The sequence below is a fragment of the Leptonychotes weddellii genome, chromosome 4, assembly GCF_054177405.1.
Source record: "Leptonychotes weddellii isolate Sample4059 chromosome 4, ASM5417740v2, whole genome shotgun sequence".
NCBI classification, from domain to species: domain Eukaryota; kingdom Metazoa; phylum Chordata; class Mammalia; order Carnivora; family Phocidae; genus Leptonychotes; species Leptonychotes weddellii.
The window spans coordinates 35,050,599-35,069,498 of record NC_138372.1 but is presented as its reverse complement, the minus strand read 5'-3'; the positions used below and the strand labels follow the sequence as shown (position 1 = coordinate 35,069,498).

General features: G+C 48.2%; 1 protein-coding gene across 3 annotated transcripts in view; it reads left to right on the top strand.

Moving 5' to 3' along the window:
* Positions 1-18,900, top strand: part of BEND5 (BEN domain containing 5) — a 237,313-nt gene that overhangs the window by 186,335 nt on the left and 32,078 nt on the right. For all 3 annotated transcript variants that reach the window (XM_081818422.1, XM_081818421.1, XM_081818420.1), the window contains one exon: positions 1,491-1,653. In XM_081818422.1, the coding sequence (XP_081674548.1) occupies positions 1,491-1,653 (163 nt within the window). The remainder of the gene's footprint in view (positions 1-1,490; positions 1,654-18,900) is intronic.

Here is an 18,900-nt window from a genome sequence, read left to right as displayed (position 1 = left end):
GCTGAGGTCAAAGAGGTTGCTGCCTGTGTTCTCCTTTAGGATTTTGATGGACTCCTGTCTCACATTGAGGTCTTTCAACCATTTGGAGTCTATTTTTGTGTGTGGTGTAAGGAAATGGTCCAGTTTCATTCTTCTGCATGCAGCCACGCTTGTTTCTGTAGGAATCTACGGGATGGCCAGCCCCAGGCTTTTTGAAACCACTGCAGTTTCAGAGCAGACTGTGGTCTCCTGGTCCACACTCCCCAAGAGGCTGGGCCACAGGCCTCAGAGACCCTCACAGGGGTGAGGTTCCTGGGGCAAACAAAAGGGGCTCAGTCTAGGAGCTTTATTTCTGGCCTTGCCTATTGATGTTCCTGTACTGCAGCCACCTTAAGAGCTCAAGGCTAGGGTCGAGGTCATCTGTCCTCATCCAGTCTCTGTCTCCCCTCTTCTCTGATCCTCAGTACCCGACTCTAAAATGATTTCACTGCATGGACTTCAAGATGTGACATTCTAATTTTCTGACCCCTTTCTTTATCTCAGAATTCACACACACACACACAATTTCTCTTCCTTTAAATATGTCTCTAAATACCTGCCTTGTTTTGCTATTGTCTTTCTCCCTCTTTTCCTTCTTCTCTTATACCCTGCTTCACAAGACACACATTCTCTTACTAAAACCACAGTCTCTTTATTTACTTTGATCTTCACGGGTTAGCACAGAATGCCCCCTTTAACCACAGATGAGTCACCCTCACAATTCCATGAAAGAGATGTTATTATCATCTCCACTTTACAGATGAGGAAACTGAGGCTAAACCAAAAAAGGCAAGTTGCGTAACCTCTCGCATATTTTTGAACGGAGGCCTTGAGATGCCAACCTACTTTTTCTGTCCTCTCTCTGTCCACCACGATGGGTGAGGCCAACACCCTAGTGGAGAAATAGCCATGATCCCTACCCCCTGGTGATGTTGGGCTGGAGTTCAGCTGCCCCTCATGGAGAGAGAGCATTGTGAAGGAGTGTCGGGGTGTCTGGAGTCACTCAATCCTCGGTTCAAATCTGCTCTATCACTTGCTTGCTCCATCTCTGTGAGCTTCGTTGTCTCACCCAGAGGGGCAGAGCTGCAACACCTTCGTCAAGGGGTTATTCTGAAGCATAAATGAGATGCCATGTGGGAAACAACATTATAAAGTTGGGAGCCCTGCCCAAATTTTCATTTTTATTATCATCATAGTATCATTGCTCCTTGTTCTCTACTTTCCTTGCTCTATCTGTCCCCATTCAGATTCCCACAAATATTTGTTAAATGGCCGTTACTATCCAAATTTGGATGCTTTCTTCTAATTCTGTTTATTTCATCAGTCCCCACAATAATCCTGTGATGTGTAATTAACATCCCACTTTTCAGATGAGGAAGCTGAGGCCCAGATATGTTGTAAGATGTCCTCAAGCTCTGATAGCCAGCAGGTGCCCGGCCCTGATTCTCTCCTCCCTGCTTTGTCTTTCCCAGTCCAGCACATCCTTTAACCGGGATGCTGTGAAAGCAGGAACTGGACGTCGCTTCCTCGGTGGGCTACTGGACCACACTTCCTATTGCTACACCCTGGAGGTCTCCTTCTACAGCTACATCATCGGGGGTACCACAGCCACTGTGCCCTACACTGAGGAAGCCTGTATCCTTGCGAGTCCCCCCAACCCTGGGCCAGCCCACATCCTGCGGGGAGTATCCAGGTCTGGCAAGATTTAATGGGCATATCAGGAATCTGGTCTCCAGCTCGGTGAGGGCTGACACTCTGGGGTGAGAATGGAGGCTGTTCTGCTTGTGGCACCTTTGGATTGTCCTGTTTCGCCCTTGCCCTTGTAATGGACACCCCCCTTCCCAGCTGCCTCTGCTATGGCCTTATGCTACTCCCATCTCTGTCTCCCCTCCACGCCCTCATGAGGGAGTGAGTCTTCTGCCATCTAAGGTGTATAAGCACACAGGCTGGAGGACCATCCCTCGGGTTGCTGAGGAAGACCTGGGTGGTCTTGACTCCTCCTTCTAACCCTGAACATGTAAAACTATATCTTCTCTTTTCACCTCCCATCTTTTTATACTCTTGTGTTCTTTCTCTTCTCTGCTCACCAGTTTTCCTTGTACCCATTTCTCTCCCCTTGTCTTCTCTCCTTCTAGCTCTATCTGTGTTTTTATGTCCCCTCCCTCCTGGTTTCTCTCTTCTCTCCATCCTCCTCTCCTCTCTTTCTCTCCCTGTGCCTCCTCTCTGTCTGCCCTGGCTTCCTTCCCATCCTCTGTACATCTTTCTCTCTGCTTTGGCATTTCCTTCACCAAATTGCTTTTCCTCTTAACTTCGTCATAAAATTTCTCCAAAATCCCCCACACTTGTTATAATGAAGTTGGAGGTTACTTTCTTTTTTTTTTTTTTTTGAAGTTGGAGGTTACTTTCTAGCTTGCTTGACTTTCTAGGGATTATTTAGTCATTCTAGTTTCCTGGGTGTTGATTTTAATATCAAGGTCATTGCATAAGGATTGTGACAGATTGTGACAGTTTTTGTGTTCCTTTATCCTTTTGGTTTTGGGACTGACCCATTTCTCCTCTCCTAACACTGAGTTTTCTTAGAGAAAGAATTATAGTTGATGGAGGAGAAAGGAAATGGATGATATTAACTCTCTCTCTCTCTCTCTCTTTCTCTCTCTCTCTCTATATATATATTCTCTCTCCCTAGAAGTAGAAGTGTTCCTTTTAGCCTTTTTCAACCTTGGTAAGTGTTTCTGGAATTCCTGCCATACTCTATACAGGAAAACCTCCCTTCTGGTGGGGCCATGACTCCAGACTAGTCCACCCAGTCAGTTGCAGCCTGGTGGTTCTGGGGGTCCAGTTACTTTGCTGAGTACCTGGAGGCAGGGTGATGGCCCCCAACAGAAGGGTGAGCTGTAGGTAGACCAGGTGTTAGAGCAGTGTTCCAGATCCAGCAGAACATTGAAGAGATCGTGATAAGATCTGAGAGTCCCCCTCCCTCCAGTCACCAAGCCTGAGACAGTCATCTTGAAATCTGCTTTAATAACTACTTGGCCTAGCAAGGCCAAGGGAGTAGGCTCTGCTGTGAGGCAGAGGACCCTGGCCACCTCTATGTGCCACACTGTCCCTCCCCCGTCCCCGACACTTGATGCATGGCCATGACTTCTCTGGGACCTGCATACACCGATGGGTGGCACTCCACACTGCACCTGCTTTGCTCTCCCCTAATGTTGAGGGAGTTGCCTGGAAGAAGCATTTGAGCATGCACACCAGAGGGGATCCCACATGTTTATTCACATAGGGCCATAGGTCCCTCCAGAGAAGACCTGCACTTAGTCTGTGGTTGGTATCTGATGTCAGAGGTGCTTTCTTAGCACCTCACCCACTTTTGTGTTGGAAGTAAATGTGTTTCTTCGTAGAATGCCCCTCCCTTGGCCTAGGCCCAGATTTCCTCCTCAACTCCCAGTCCACATTCATCAAAATAAACACACTGTCAATACGTGCCAGGAATCCTACAAGGCACCCAGGGTAAAATACTCAACAAAAAGCCATGGTCCCGACTCACAGAGCTCTCGGTCTACTTGGGGAGACAGAAAAGGAAAGAGGCAATTCTAATAGGTATGGTAAGTTCTGTAGTAGAGGAGTTCCAGAGCATCATGGGAAACTTCCCTGTGACAAATCCGTATGACTGTCTGCCATAAGCCAGGGTAAGTTCTAGGCTCGGTGGTTGTAGCAGTGAACATGCTAAAGACAAAAATGTCTTCGTATGGAGGGTAAGAGGAGACTCAAGCACAATTTTGGGAGGTCAAGGAAGGCTTCCCAGTGGAAGTGACATCTAAGCTGAGTTTTTAAGATTGAGTAGAAATTAGCCAGATTGGGTTGGGGTGGATTACTGGAGGGAAGACGTGGCAGACAGAGGGGAGGAAGGACATGGAAGACAGAGCGGAGGAAAGAAGGTGTGCAGGAGGTAGGAAGTGGTCCTGAATGGCTGAAGGACTTTGGATGCAGGAGATGACATTGAAGTGGCAGGCTGTGAGGAATTTGAACTTGAACATGAAGGCAATGGAGAGCAATAGAAGGGTTTCACACGGTGGTGGAAAGCCTCTCTGGCCACAGTGGGAAGGACAGATTAGATGGGGCAAGACTGTGGACAAGGACACTCATAGGAGGCTGTTCTGATGATCCAGGGGGAGATGAGTCAGGCCTAAACCTGGGGGCTGCTGGGGAGTCTGTAGAACAGGGAACTCCATACATGTGGATTTGGTAAGTGATGGGATGGGGTGTCAGTGGGGAGCAGGAGCTAGTGATGGGAAGGAGTCCAGAGTGGACAGGGAGGTGGTGCACGCGGCACACAAGCTGAGCAGACCAGAATGCCATCGGAGCTGCCCTGCCTTGTTCCATCACCTGGAGAGAAGAGGAGGAACCAGGACTTGCACCAGGGAGGCCAGGCCCATTCACCACATGACAGTGACTTAACCTTGTTCTTGTTTGAAATGCATGTTTCCTCTCATAATAGAGGGAGACTTGAGGCAGACAGATTTTGATCTTTGTTGGCTGCTGGCTCTGCGTCCCAATCACAGAGAGAAATTACATGGTCTGAGGGAGATGGCAGTATGGTCTGGGAGGAAGACTCCAGACCTGGGCTGTGATGACAGCACCAGCCTCATCCCAGAGAGCGCCCTTCAGCAAGTCCTGTACCCTCCACAAGGTGAGCCCGTCCCCTTCATAGAGGGACCATGAACCTTCGCTCTCCTAATCCCTGCTATTGGAATTAAATAGAGACAGTCACGAAAAATGGGGCATTGAGCAAAGAGCAGACTTTCAACTGAAACAAATCTGGGTTTGAATCCTGGCTCAGCCACTTGCTAGATGTGTCACCTTGGGCAAGTTTCGTCATCTGAGTGGACCTCAGTGGCCTCATCTGTAATGGGAGGACATAGCACTAAACCTCACTGAGTTGCAAGGAGTTAAAATGAAATAATGTATGTGAGTCGGCACCATCAGCTTTCAATATGAAGTGACTGCCGGTTAAAACATCCAAAAGGTGTATGTGACCATGAATGAGGACCTACATTTGTGTGAAGAAGGGGCTGTTAGAACAAGAGGCCATGGCCCTGTTGGTAGGGTTCATGGTCTCGGTAGAGTCACAACGGAGGGCCTTGGCCTCACAGCACCAACTGGCTCTCGGAGTGGGGGTGTGTAGTTCCCATGGTGGGGTTTTCACATCTGCCCCCCAGAGCAGCCCTTCTCGCGTTGGGGTACGCGGAGGACACGTTAGTTATCCAGGGCACGCTGGGTGAGAGTAAGGCCAGTGAAGGGCTCGAGGAGGAGGGAATCCTGAGGGATGTTGCACCTGGGCCCACAGTAGCGTCCACCTCTCCGCCCACCAGAACATATGTATCTGTCAGTTTAATTTTTCTCCCTGGAAAAGCACCAACTAAACATTATCAGGGGCTTGTTCTCCAACTTTCCTTCTCCACTCCATCAGGGAAATGCAACAACGGACACAGTAACTGATGCCTCCCTCACTGTGTGACCTTGGGCTGCCTATCTCACCACTCTGCACTTATTTCCCCATTTGTAAGATAAAAATAGTGATAACAGTCTGCAAGGTTCTTACGAGAGTGAAATGATGCCGTGTATCTCCAATCCACAGGCACTGCCTGGCACATGATACGTACTCAACAGATGTTCCTTCTGCCCCGACTTTTCTCACCCCCATAAGGACTGCATAGCTTTCCTCTTATTGGGTGAGTCTTTAACCTGATCATCTGGCTCAGAAGCCAGCATCCGGGATTTGAATGCTGACTCTACCACCATTACTAAGGGAACCCTGAGCAAGCCCTGCTTTTCCTTAGCCTCGGTGTCTGATACTTCAACCTGTCAGAGCCGTAGAATGACATCATGGGTGGACTTGATCTCTACTGTGGTCCCGTCTGGCTCTGATATTCTAAGATTTTTTCTGATTCTGAATTCTAAAATTTTATAATCCCATGCTTAGATGAATTTATAAAATCAAGAATCCACAATTCTGTTGTTTGGTGAGTCTGAAGATGGAGTGATCCCGTGAGCGTAAGTGTTCAGTCTAATAGGGAAAATCAATACAAAGGTGTCTTAGACAGCCGATCAAGCTAAGCCCATAGCTACTTTCATTCTTTTATTTAAGGGGCTCTTAACTGAGGGGCTTCTGGATGGGCTTCAAGAAGAGCCTATGAACTGTCTACAGTTTATACAAAACTGTGAGTAAAGATGCACAGTTCATTTTCTGGAAGGAAGACTCGTGACTTTTAACAGAATCTAAAAGGGAGACATCCTCAGAGGCTTCTGCCCTGGCTGATGGTCTCCGTCCATGTGTCTGATGTAGGAGTCCTGCGCGTCAGTTCTGCTTTGCATCATTCTAGCTAAGGGCCTTAAACCAGTTATTTAACCACTCTGAACCTAGTTTCTTCATCTGTAAAGTGAGGATAACAATTATTTGCTTCACAGAGTTGTTTTGAGGGCTAAATGGAAGAATGCAGATAAATCACTGGGCACACACTCAGTGCCATTAAATATCAGTTCCCTCGCCTTTCCTTCCGTGGTTTGTTGTTTCTGTTGCTGTTGTGAAATGATAAATTCTGGAGAATTTTGGACCATTCTTCAACAAACCCTATTTACAATTTACTGGCCTGCCAAGTAATAAATATACTCTGTTCCAACGATTAAAAAAAAGAAAAAGAAGAAGAGAGAGAGAGAGAGAGAAAGGCTAAACTGGAATCATAAAATAACCCAGAGCTTCTCTAGTCTTTGTTTATGGTCTGGTTACAAGCTACAGGAAATAGCCCTTTGACATAATGGATGAGAAAAATACTGGGAACAGACTTGGGTCCTAACAAACTGGTTTCCACATAGGCTTATAGCTGTGGGCACCTTGAAATCAGAAAATGCTGGCCCTGGGAGAAGAGCATGGCTGGTGTGGCCCAGAGAAGATGCAGAAATTTAGAATTCAGTTAATTGGCTTGGCCTAAATTCAGAGCCTACTATGTGTCTTGCACTGGGTCCTCTGAAATATGCATCAGACATTCAAGATATCATTTATTTACTTGCCCATCAAACACAACTGATTAGACACTAGAAATAGATGGATAAGGCATGGGCCCTGCATTCAAGGAGAAGATAGTTTGGAAGGAGGGAGAAAGATAGAGACAGCAGCATCAGAGGGTAAACGCTCGGGCAGAGGGGAATTCTGCTGGTCAGGGAAGCATATGGGAGTCACGTAACCCTGCAGGAGTGTAAGGGAAGCAAAGGGGAGAAAGGTTTCCTGGAGGAAGAGAAACTAAGCTCAGACCTTGAGGGCAAAAGGTGTGCAGGCAGGAGGGGGGTGGGGCAGCATTCCTGACAGAGGTAGATGTACAGGGGAGAACCCCGATGCCAGAGAGAGGATGTGTGTGTCCAAAATATTGGAGGGTAGTTGGGGCTGTGCCAGAAACAGCAGGTGATGAGAGAAACCTAGGCAGAGCCTAGGTAAGATTTGGGAACTATGTAACAGGTACATTGAACAAGCAGTGCCCACAGGGTGTGATTAGAAAGTATTTTTTGCCCCCCCCACTGACCCTACAAATAGATGGAGATAGATTATAGATCTCAATCTAGACATATAAAAGCTCTGGCAGGCCCCATGACTTTCTAATAACTCTCAGGAAATTAAAAGGTTTCTAATTAACTCTGGTCACAAAAGCGTCTCAGTTCAGCAATGACTACCTCTGGTCCCGTAAAAGCCATCACAGCTCTTCAAAGTAAAAACCACCCCATCCTCTAGCTCAGGCTTGTCTCAAACAAGCTCAAAGTGACTTGTGTTTGCTCAGCTTGTCTTACAGCCCTCGCCCCCATCTGGTTAACCCCAGATGGTCAGCCCTCCAAGGTTGAGCAGGATGAGGGAGGGGAGGAAAGGAGCAGGAAAGGTCTTGGGTGACTTGTACTTTCTGGAGATGGCATGAGCAAGGCATACCTTGCCTGGCCCTGGAGTGCCATTGGTATCGGCAAGTCCATCTGCTCAGGCCAGTTGTTTATGGTTCTTCCTCAGTCCCTGGTGATCTGGTGGTTCACCCCTTTGGGTCACTGTACCCCTCCAGTAGCCCTCTTGTCAGAAGGGGAGCTACAGGTTGCAAAACTGGGTTTCTGGTTTCCCTTTGCAAGTTCTGCCTGGTGGTTTCATACCTCACTTTGAAACGTAGTAGCTATAGACTTGGGATCTCAGCTAAAACCAAGAGGAGGACAGTTCCATTTTAACAACATGTTTCCATATCTAACAGGTAGGATTGAGTATTTTTGGTGATTACTTGGGTGTGGGGGTAAAGGATGAAGTCAAGGAAGATACCAAATTTTCTTGATTTGAACAACGTGGTGGATGGTGGGGCTGTCACTTAAATTGGAGAAAAGGATTGGGGAGGGGATATTCTGAGTTCTGGGATGAATCGAGTGTAGGGGGCTTGTGTGACATACAAGTGGAGAAGTTTAGTAGGCAGATGGATGTATGAGCCTGAAGTTCTGGAGAGAGGTCTGGGCTTTGGGAACAGTCATAGTAGATTTTTCTACAAGGTACTGTAGAGTCATAATGAAGGGAATGATTTTCTTGGCGTGCACGGTCAAGGTGGGTTTCTCTTGATGAGTTGGTGAAAAGAATGCTGAACTGAGATCCCCATTCCAGTATGGCCCTTTGCCCCTTCCCTCCCTCATAAAACTGTGTGACCTTAGTTAAATCACTTTATCTCTCTGGCTAAAGCATGATACTAGGTAGAACCTCCGTGAATGCCAGTGAAAGAAAGAAAGAAAGAAAAAAAGAGAAAGAAAGAGAGAGAGAGAAAGGAAGGAAGGAAAGGAAGGAAGGGAAGAAAGGAAGGGAAGGAAGGAAGGGAAGGAAGGGAAGGAAGGAATGGAAGCTGATCTCACCAGCATCTGCTAGCTGGCTCACTAATAGGACAATGGGTGATATGATCTGTATTGCTCAGAGGAATTATCAGAATATGTATATGTGTGTGTCAGGGCTGTTGGGGGAGGTCTGGTGGGGGAGGCAGATACTGCCTATATTTTCTTTCTTGATAAGGAGGCTTCATTTTTTTAGGCAGAAGAGTAAGAAGCCATCTGGTCTGACCTGTTGGTTGGCATGTACAAATACCTAGGTACTTCTCAGTTCCTGATTGTCATGCTCAGGTCAAGCCTATATTAAAATGCATAAGCAAAAAATGCTTCAGTCAGAGGACTTTGGGAACAGAAGACTAAACTGGACGGAAGCTGTGGCTTTCTTTTTCTTCTCCATGCAGATGTGGACTAGAATTTGATCTTTAAACATGAGTGCTTACTGAATGACCAGCTGAATGAATGAATGACTAATAGTAGCGGTAGTAATGGCAAAAATAATAACATTGAGATATGCTTTGTGAGACGGGTCAGGACCCTGCACTGGAGGACTGGCTTGCCTCTAATTTACCATGTTGGTTTGGGAAGATCTGTTCCCCATTCTGGGTTCCAGTTTTCCTATCTTTAGGTTAGAAGATGAAATTATATAGTTTCTAAATCATTAGCTGGCTGGCTGGCTGGATAGATAGATCGATATAGATCAATAGATGGATAGATAGGCAGACACAGAAAGAATCATTTGATTTTTGGCCTTTGAAATAAGCACCTCCATTTTACACTAGGGAAACTAAAGCCCAGAAAAGTCAAATAGCATGCCCAGGGTTATTCTCTCAATCCTGCCTGGTAGGCTCTGTCTTCCTTTCCTCCCTGTTCTGCAGTTGACCCAGATTCCCTCCATTTCCTGTAGGACAAAAGCCCTTTCCTGAACCCCACAGAGACAGAGGTTGGGACCTACCAGCCAGCCCTGTCTCTCTGCTAGCCCCGCTCTCTGTAACCCTCACCCCTGGCCTTGACTCAACCGTAATCCCTGATCACCCAAATGCCACGCAGACCCTCCCTCTGTGGTGCCCAAACTGAGCTGCCTTGCCCTTTGCGAGTCCTGCCTGGGCTCCGTAGCCTCCTACCTCCACATCAAAGCATGACTCCGCTCCAGGCCTAGAAAACCAAAATGTCATTACCTTCCCCCAGCCTCCCTCATCCCCACAAATGAGGTTTCTAAGGGTTTTATCTGCTGTTGTCAAGTTTATAGCCATAATTCGAAATGCTGTTAATATTACTGACAGCAGAGAGCTACAAATTACAAAGTTGTAAAGTTTCTTTATGGTGATAACTGTCAGCCTTCACCAGCAGCACTGTGAGGGCTCCATGGAAACCAAGTTGATGATGAAAAGAGTTGATACTGTTTCAGGATTATGGCTGTTAGCTGACTGGTCAGAAAAAATCCTGGCTAGTTTTTAAGTAACTCGAACCTGTTTGTTTATATTCATGGTCATTTGCACACTTATGTGCACACTTACTTGTGTTCCCATCCTCTTGTTTTATGAATGTGGGGAGAGCCCCTAGCGTGGAAGAACTTTACCCAAGATCAGTTCAAACCCATTGCAGAGTCGGGCCTAAATTTGACCAACTCGAAGGACAAAGAGAGGAACCGTGTGCCACATTGTAGGTGTTTAATAAATAATTGTTGAATGGCTGAATGCCTGGAATACTTGGAGGGCTTAGGCAATATTAAAAATGAAGGTATTAAATAATTTCTGCCTTTAGTATAAAATAAAACAAAAGCAGTTTTGGAAGTACTGATTTGGGGAAATCAGGTTTTCTGTGAAGTAAAATGGTCTAGGCATCTTAATTGACACTATTAAGCTCAATATTGGTCAACAAGGCAAATGTATCAACCACCACATCCACCACACACTGTCCTCCTGCTGCAATTGATGCTGACTGGCTGTATTAACAGAAGCAGAGGTCAGGAGCAAGAAGGTCCTGGCCTTTCTTTGTCCTGCTGCGTCACTGACCCCTGGAGTCCCATGGTCGTTTCTGGCCCCTGCCCTTTGCAGTACATTGAGAAAATGGTACAAGGCCTCTGAAGCACTGAGATGGGAAAGGAAGACAAAACTAGGTTGGCCAACTGTCCAGGTTTGCCTAGGACCTAGGGGTTTCCTGAGACAGGGGCCTTCCACTGCTAAAACCAGGATAGTCCTAAGCAAACCAAGATGGTCAGTCACCCTACCCAAAGCTATGACCTGTGAAGAACTTGTCAAGGAATTGGGGATATTTTCCTTGGAAAGAAGACATTTGGAGGCCTTGATTTGGTCAAATTCCTAAAGAGCCATCATGGAGCGGGGAGAGTAGACCTGTTCCATGTGACCCTAGAAGTCAGAACAAGAGCCAGTGGGAGGCAGCTTCGTTTGAACCTCTGTGTGGAAGATGACAGGGCCACACTCACTGAGCATCTCCTGTGCACCAGAGCCTGGCCTGGTTTCTGGGGATGCAGACTCAAGCGGTCATGACCTCTGCCCAGAGAAGTTCCCAGTATGGTGAGGGAGACAGGCAGGAGAGTGCCGTGACAGAGGGGGACACAAGAAGTGGCTAGAAGGAGCATCAAACCCAGCCTTGGGGATGCCGGGGGTGGGAGTAAGTGCAGCGAGGAAGGTACCACACAAGGGCCTTGTAGGCCGGGAGAGCAGTGTGTGCCAGGCCCACTGGGAGAGCTGCTTCCCTCCTTTGGACAAGTCCAGGCCTTGGGGTAGGAGGTAGGGGGTGAGAGGCAATGAGGCTAGAGAGGACTGTGGGAACCAGTTGGTGGTTTCAGGGAGAGTGCCATGGTGCATGGGGAGGTCGGTGGCTTGGGGCAGCTGGGGATAGAGTACAGCCCAGAGCTGTATCACCCCCTACCCCTCCAAGTACCACACCCACCCTGCCTTATTCCCACTCTGCTCGTCTGGCTGTGCTCCCTGGGAACTGGCTCTGTAAGTGAGTCAGAGGAGCCTCTTCTTCTTAATTCCCTGGGGAACCCAGAGTTCCAGCTTCCCAGACTTCCCCATCTGACTAGAGGTTTGGGGATATTTCCCGGTAGCATTGTTGTGTGATGGACAGTGTTCCCATGTGAGATTCATGATCCATGGGCTTTGTTAATCTGGTCTCTGCCACTGACCTGCTGTGTGATCTTGAGCAAATCACTGGCCTTCCCAGATCCCCCTTTCATTTCCTATCGGTGAAATTAAGAGTCTGGACAAAGGGCCTCCATCCTCCAGATCTCATTCAAACAGCCTATTGAATCTGGCTCTACCTCATTTATTGAACATCTACTAAGTACTGGACACAGTCATCCCTAGGATTTTGTCCAACCTCTGAGGGCATGGGCCCTTCTCCACAGGACCACCATCCCTCCCTTTCTTCCGGAAAGCCCTGGAACCAGGACCTCACATCTCACTTCCCAAGCAGCGTGCTACATGCCCAGCAAGACACACTGCCTGTCTGAGGTTTCTTATCCATCAATATTTTCCTCAAGATGATAAATGTCCTGCCAATAAGAGGAGGCAGCTGCCAACTCCGTCTGAGACAAGGGCCTTTAGCTGGGGTTGTGGCCGTGCTTGGCTTGTTGATGCATCTCAAGAGGCAGGAGGTGGGAGTCGTGCCTGGAGGATGAAAGACTGGACTTGGAGGGAGGAGAGTCAGGACCTGCTCTCATTCTATGCAAATTTTGCAGGGAGGCAGTGGAGAAGCAAAAGGAGACAGAGAATGCTTGGATTTCAGTTCAAAGCAAAATAAATTTTCAGTATTTACAGAGCTCCTACAGAATGCGAAGCCCTCCAGTAGACTATCAGGAAGTGGACAGCACTTACCAGTATATCAAGTACATTCAGAGTCATCATCTTGTTTGATCCCCCACAACAACCCAGAGAGGTGAACATTATTATCTGTATTTTATAAACAAGGGAGTTGCATCTTGACCCCGAGTGCCTACCCAAAGCCACAACCAGTTCCCAACTCCAGAAGTCTGCAAAGTGAGGGTCAGATGGAGGAGGCCTGTCAGGTGGCACAGTCTGTAGGTGGTGGAGCAACGCCCTCCCAGGAGCTTGGATTTGTCTCTTTTGATATGAAATCCAAATCTGATTGCCCCACTAGAGGACACTTTCTTTAAAGAAACCAGTCATCTGGCCGAGGAGCTAATAATAGCTGAGATGTAACAGATGCCCTTGTTCAGTAATAGGATAAAAAAGGGGCGTGGCCTTTAGAGCCAGGCTGACCTGGGTACAGATCTTGGCTCTGCTCTTTGCTAGTTGTGTGACCTTGGGCAAGCAACCTCATCTCTCTGAGCCTCACTTTGCCCTTTTATAACAATGATGATTAGGAAACTTACCTCATAGGGTTCTTCCAAGTAGATGGAAACATAAAAATAATTCTCAGGTGCCCAATAGATTACCTGGAATGTGGTAGGGACTCAATAAATGATAGCTTTATTATTACTCTTACCAGTCAAGTATGAATTGGGTGAAATCTAAGTAATAAATTTCTGGGCCATCAGGAAAAGATGAAATCAGTGCAGACTGGAGGTTTGATGGAACCTCCCTTGAAGGCTTCTTAAGATTCTTAAGGGATTTCTTTTTTTTTTTTTTTTTAAAGATTTTATTTATTCATTTGAGACACAGAGATACAGAGAGAGAGAGAGCATGAGCAGTGGGAGAGGCAGAGGGAGAGGGAGAAGCAGACTCCCGGCCAAGCCAGGAGCCCGATGTGGGGCTCGATCCCAGGACCCCGGGATCATGACCTGAGCCGAAGGCAGACGCTTAACCATCTGAGCCACCCAGGCGCCCCTCTTAAGGGATTTCTAAGATTCTTAAACAGCAATCCTCTTAAAAGTGTTTGGAGTTCTCAGCTATCCCCGTGGAATCAGACTCCATTATCTGTACTCATATGCACAATGCAAAACTTTTTACCCGAACAAAGTCATTCATGATCAGGCAGGGCTTGGTCTGTCATCAGGATGTGTGACTGAGGCCAAGACTCAGTCTGGGACAAAGCTAGGTCTTTGTGGTGATGCTGGTATTGAAGAAACCTGTCACGGTAAACAGGACACTTGGGTTCTCGTCATGGAATGTAAGAACTGGAAAATACAGAGATTTCTTATTTGTTTCATGTGATGACACATCACTGACATTCCATCTCTGTGCCTCAGTTTCCCATTCTCCCTGCAGTGCCCACCTTGCGAATGGCTGTGTAGCTCAAATGGCATAGTGTGCAAGGAATGGTTTTGAAGATTAGCCTGCCTGTACTCACGGAAGCGGTGATTCTGGGTGAGCGGGAGGAGGGGGGATCTGGGGGGAAGCCAGAAGCATGTTGCTCTTTGGGACAGAAATCTGCCATAGGGTCAGGGCAGGGGGAAGGCAGGAAGCAGGTGCTGGGCTGATGTAGAGGCAGCCAAGCCAGACCCAAAGCAATTCATGGCCCATCCCGTGTCCACAGGGATGTGCACAGGGACCTGGCTCCATCGGAGACGTGCTGGTCACCCCCCAGCCTGAGTAAGAGGCTGGTCTCTGCTCCTGGCTCTCTGCCTCTTGCCGCCTGCCTGGCCGGGCCCACCAGCTGCGGCTCTGCTGCTCTTGCCTGAGGTTCAAGTGCCCTCTCCTGGGCCCCAGGGTGCATGGCTGGCTGTGAAAGTCTAGCTTCCTCCCCGCAGAGGATCAGGAGGCCACCAAGTCCTTTGTATGGGCTGGGATCTGAGCTCTGGGGGGAGCTGGTGGAGCAGAGCGGGGAGGGACCACACCCCCTTCACTTCCCCCAGATTTCTCTCCCACGTGGACATCCCTCCTCCCCATCCATTTTTCCCTTCTTCCCTGTCTCTCATTCCCCTTTCTTACTATTTCTCTTTTTGTCTATTTGATGCTCCTATACATACACACAGAGACGCACCTATCTCCAGTATGCCCTCCCCTACCTCCTCCCCCTCCGGCCTCTCCTCCCCTCCCTCCCACTTTTCCTTTCTCTCTCCCTCTTCCTCCTTAGCTCCCTTCCTCTCTTAAGGCAAACAATGGCAAACAGTGGAAATGTTTTGTACCCAAAGCCGCCTCTGAGTCCAGCGTTCTCCATTCATAGGATCTTAAGCAGGTGCTCAGTGCTCTGCCAGGTGCAGGGGCTGAGCAGGTGGCTGCCTCAGAATGCACCCCCCTTCCAGCCTGCTAGCAGCCCCATTTTGCTGGCCGGTCCTTTCTGTTCTTCCTATCCTTTCTTCTCCAGTCCTCTGTCCCCTCTCTCCCTCCTCTTTCCCCTCTCCTTAGACCTCAGTTCAGATTCAAATACCATTTATTGAGCTTTTCAGAAAAGTGGGGACTTGACCTTCACCTTGAAGAAACTGTCTTTCATGGATCACTGTTTCTCTCTTCTGCCTCCCCCACGGTGGGCAGAGTGGCTTCTTGACAAAGTGTGTGATCCGGGTGTGTGAACTGAGCTAGGGACAACCAGAGGCTGTAAGAATGTCAAGGGGAGTCTCTCTTCTCATTGCCTCCTACGGGGAAGGCTTGTGGTGAGGAAGGAGCCATCTCCTGAGGCCTCACATGACATCCAGGAGTACGTGTTCACGGGCTAGCTATTTTAATTTGCTTGCTCCTTTATTTACCATTTGTGCTAATTGCAGCAAAGGTCCATGCCACAATTAAGCACCGCAAAGCATTTCCCAGCACTGAGCTCCTAAGGAAACATCTCACCCAGGGACCCATGTTGGGAGGAGGGACCTCCGCCTGGCTCTAAGCATTCCTTCCATATGCGCCAGCACCAGCACCATGAGGCCCCTTGTAGTGCTGCCGATGAGAGAACCAAGGGCACAGTCCCCAAACAATGCTCCAAGCCCGCAGCTGGCTGAGGTCTAGCTGGCTGCCCCATTAACACAGGCTGCATCTTCCACACCATCCTTGGGGAATGTGGGGTCTCTCAACCCAGTTACGAGGCAGCCAGAACAGCCAACCTGCCCAGACTCGGGCAAGGGCCAGGGCTGTAGGTACTGGAACTGGTGTGGTTCAGGGGTTAGGAGCCCACATTCCCTGCAATCAAATCCTGACTATGGCATTTCTGAGCCCTATGCAACTTTGGGCAAGTTCCTTCATGGCTCAGGACCTCAGACTCCTTACCTGGAGAAGAGAGATAATGGTACAAACTCCCCAGGGTTTGTGTGAGGTTAAACGAGAATGTATGTAAGTACTTAATACGCTGACTGGCTCCTAGTAAGGGATGGTGGCTATTAGCACACGTTACAGTTCTGTGGGATCACTTCATGGCGATCCTGGTAGGTCTGCTGAGTAGATGGAGAATCTACTCGGATGGAGAGTCTGCTGTCTGGATGGAGAGTCATCCACACCATCTGTAAACCCGGAAGACTAGTTTTAAAGCAAAGGGGATTCTTCCTTTGAGTTCTCTCACAAGAAAACTGTGACTCTGGTCTGCCCCTACTCACTTGCAGTGAGGGCAGACTGGAAAATCCCAAGCTCACTTCCCTTTGGCTAAGCATTTCAGTGATAATATCTGCAAGTGGCTGTCTCTGGGATTCTGGGAATGCAGAGTGTAAAGCACGGGGAGATATCTGAGCCTTGGAAAGTTGGAAAGCTCTTGAGCAAAGGAAATATCTACGGCTTGCCTACCCTGTGGGAGGCGCTGTGCTAAGTGCTTTATTAGCTTATTTAATTCTCACATCAACCTCATGAAGGATCTACTCTTCCTGTCTTGCAAGTAAGAAGATGTTGGCTCAAGATATTGAACTTGCCCGGGGTCACGCAACTTGTGCAGGGCAGAGCCAGAATCTGAACCCAAGCCCTGTCATCCCACAGCACCTACTCTGCTGCTGTGCCCTCAGCCGGACTCCTGGGAGATTTCACCTGCCCCATCGCATACCCCCCCAACCCTCTCCAGCCCGCTCTGCTCCTCGGGGAGGCAGCCCACCGCTAAGCCCTGGCAGAGCAGACCCCTCTTTCCAGATATGCTGACTCATACCATCTCTCCTCTGGGCTGGGTCTCTTCTGAGTGATGGAGAGTTTTCATTTGGTCTGATCTCCTGCATACCTCGGCACCAGAGAGTAATTGTTGAGGGAAAGTTACTGGGCTCTGCTGAAAGTCATTTTTAGATTCCGGAGCAGGACAAGTAGGAACAATGACATCACATGTGCATGACTAATTCAAAGCACTTTAATCTTCAAAATGTCAAACTTTATGGTCAGTGGCTCTTCCACAGTGAGCGGTGGCACTGTGAATATTAAAATATCAGGATGGCAGGGCATCGAGCCTGGGAGTCTTTGTAAGGGCAAACCATCTCCAAAGGTGACGGCTAGTGCTTGCAGGCCAGCTTGGAAGCACAGTCTGAAACACAATGACATTGTGAGTGAGTGGCCACCGGTGATTAATATGTCCTAGGTAAATGCACACGTTAGCAGGGATATCTACTACAACCCTGAAAGATAGGCATTATGGTCCCCTTGGTGCGGGAAGCAGGGGGAGGAGACTGAGGCTCAGAGCAATCGGGGGATTTATGCAAGGTCATGTAGTCAGCAGGGGCTTCTGCTGATTCCCAAACTCAGGTCTCTCAGCCTCCAAAGCCAGCTCCGCCACTGCCACAGCAATTGTCTTTTGCCTTCGTGGCTTTAAAGTGATCAGAACTCATTTCTGTTGGATCTGTCAATGATCTGAGACAAATTTGGAACAAGTAAAGTCCTACTTCCTATAACCTTCAGTCTGTGTCAAGAAACAAGGCCTTAGAAAAGGTCTGTTGGGTTCTGGCCTCCTGGGAATCAGGAGAGCCAGGCTGGAATCCAGACTTCCAGAAACTTCCTGTGTGACCCAGGGACTTCATTTTCCCTCTCTGGGCTTTCATCTTCTTATGTATAGAAGTGTTAGAGGGATTCATGGAAAAACAAATATTTATCAAGCACCCTGCTACAGAGCAGGTCCTCTGCTGGGCACTGGGCATCAAAGATGAATAGACATTGATTCTTCACTCACTCAAGGGGGCAGTTGAACTAAGGAATCTCTGATGTCCTTTCCTATTAGACATTCTCTGATCTCAAATTGCAGCCATAAGTATTGATGATGAGTCAAGGGTATTTGATCATATTCAGTGTGTCTTAGATCTATTGGAACCTAGATCCAAGGCTTTGAGCTATATCCCAGTGGGCCCAGGGTTAAAGCATGCACAGAGACCAGTGGGTCCAGGTAGAGAGGATAGAGAGGCAAGTGAGCACACAGAAACCCAAAGGACCCAGACACTGGCCACTCATTTATTCAATTATTTACTCATTTGTTTAACAAGGAGTTACTGAGCACTCCTTCTGTGTCAGGTCCCATCCTGGGTAGCTGGAGACACAGAAATGTATCAAGTGAGGCCCCTGCGTTCCAAGGTACAATGTGATGGAAAAGTTGACGTGCAGATACTACAATTAACAAACATTCTAAGCCAAGGCCCAGAGACATGACACATCATGCTGGGTCAGGAGCTAGAAATGTCTAGATCCTCAAGTGCTGAGAATGACAGTGGACAGCGTGTTCTTTCTTGCTGTACTGATGTTGCATGTATGTGGATGACTTGCTTTGGTGAATGTGATGCTAACAAAACTGACTTGGGTGGTCTTCAACCTGCCTGTGCAGCTTAGCTTGACACTGGCTATTGCAGCCATCCACCAGGAAAGAGCATGTCACAGGGAGCCCCTGCCACCTCAGCCCAGCCCCAGAACGATCACTGGGGACTCACCTGCAGCCTGCAGCCAAGGCAGCCTGGAGCCCTACCTTCTGGGAAAAGTTTATCCTAGATCAGTCAAATCGGCCACATGCATACCTGGGAGAGAAAGAATGAAAAACAGATAAAATTATGAGGGGAGGGAGTGCTCAGAGATGGGGCTGCACAGAGGGTTTGGGCCTTGTTTTGTGTGCCCTACTGAGGAGAGTACGTGCTAGTCATACTGAGTGATCATGATCAGATTTGCAGGATTCTCAACCCATCGAGAGAGATAGCAACCAGAAGACGCACTGGAG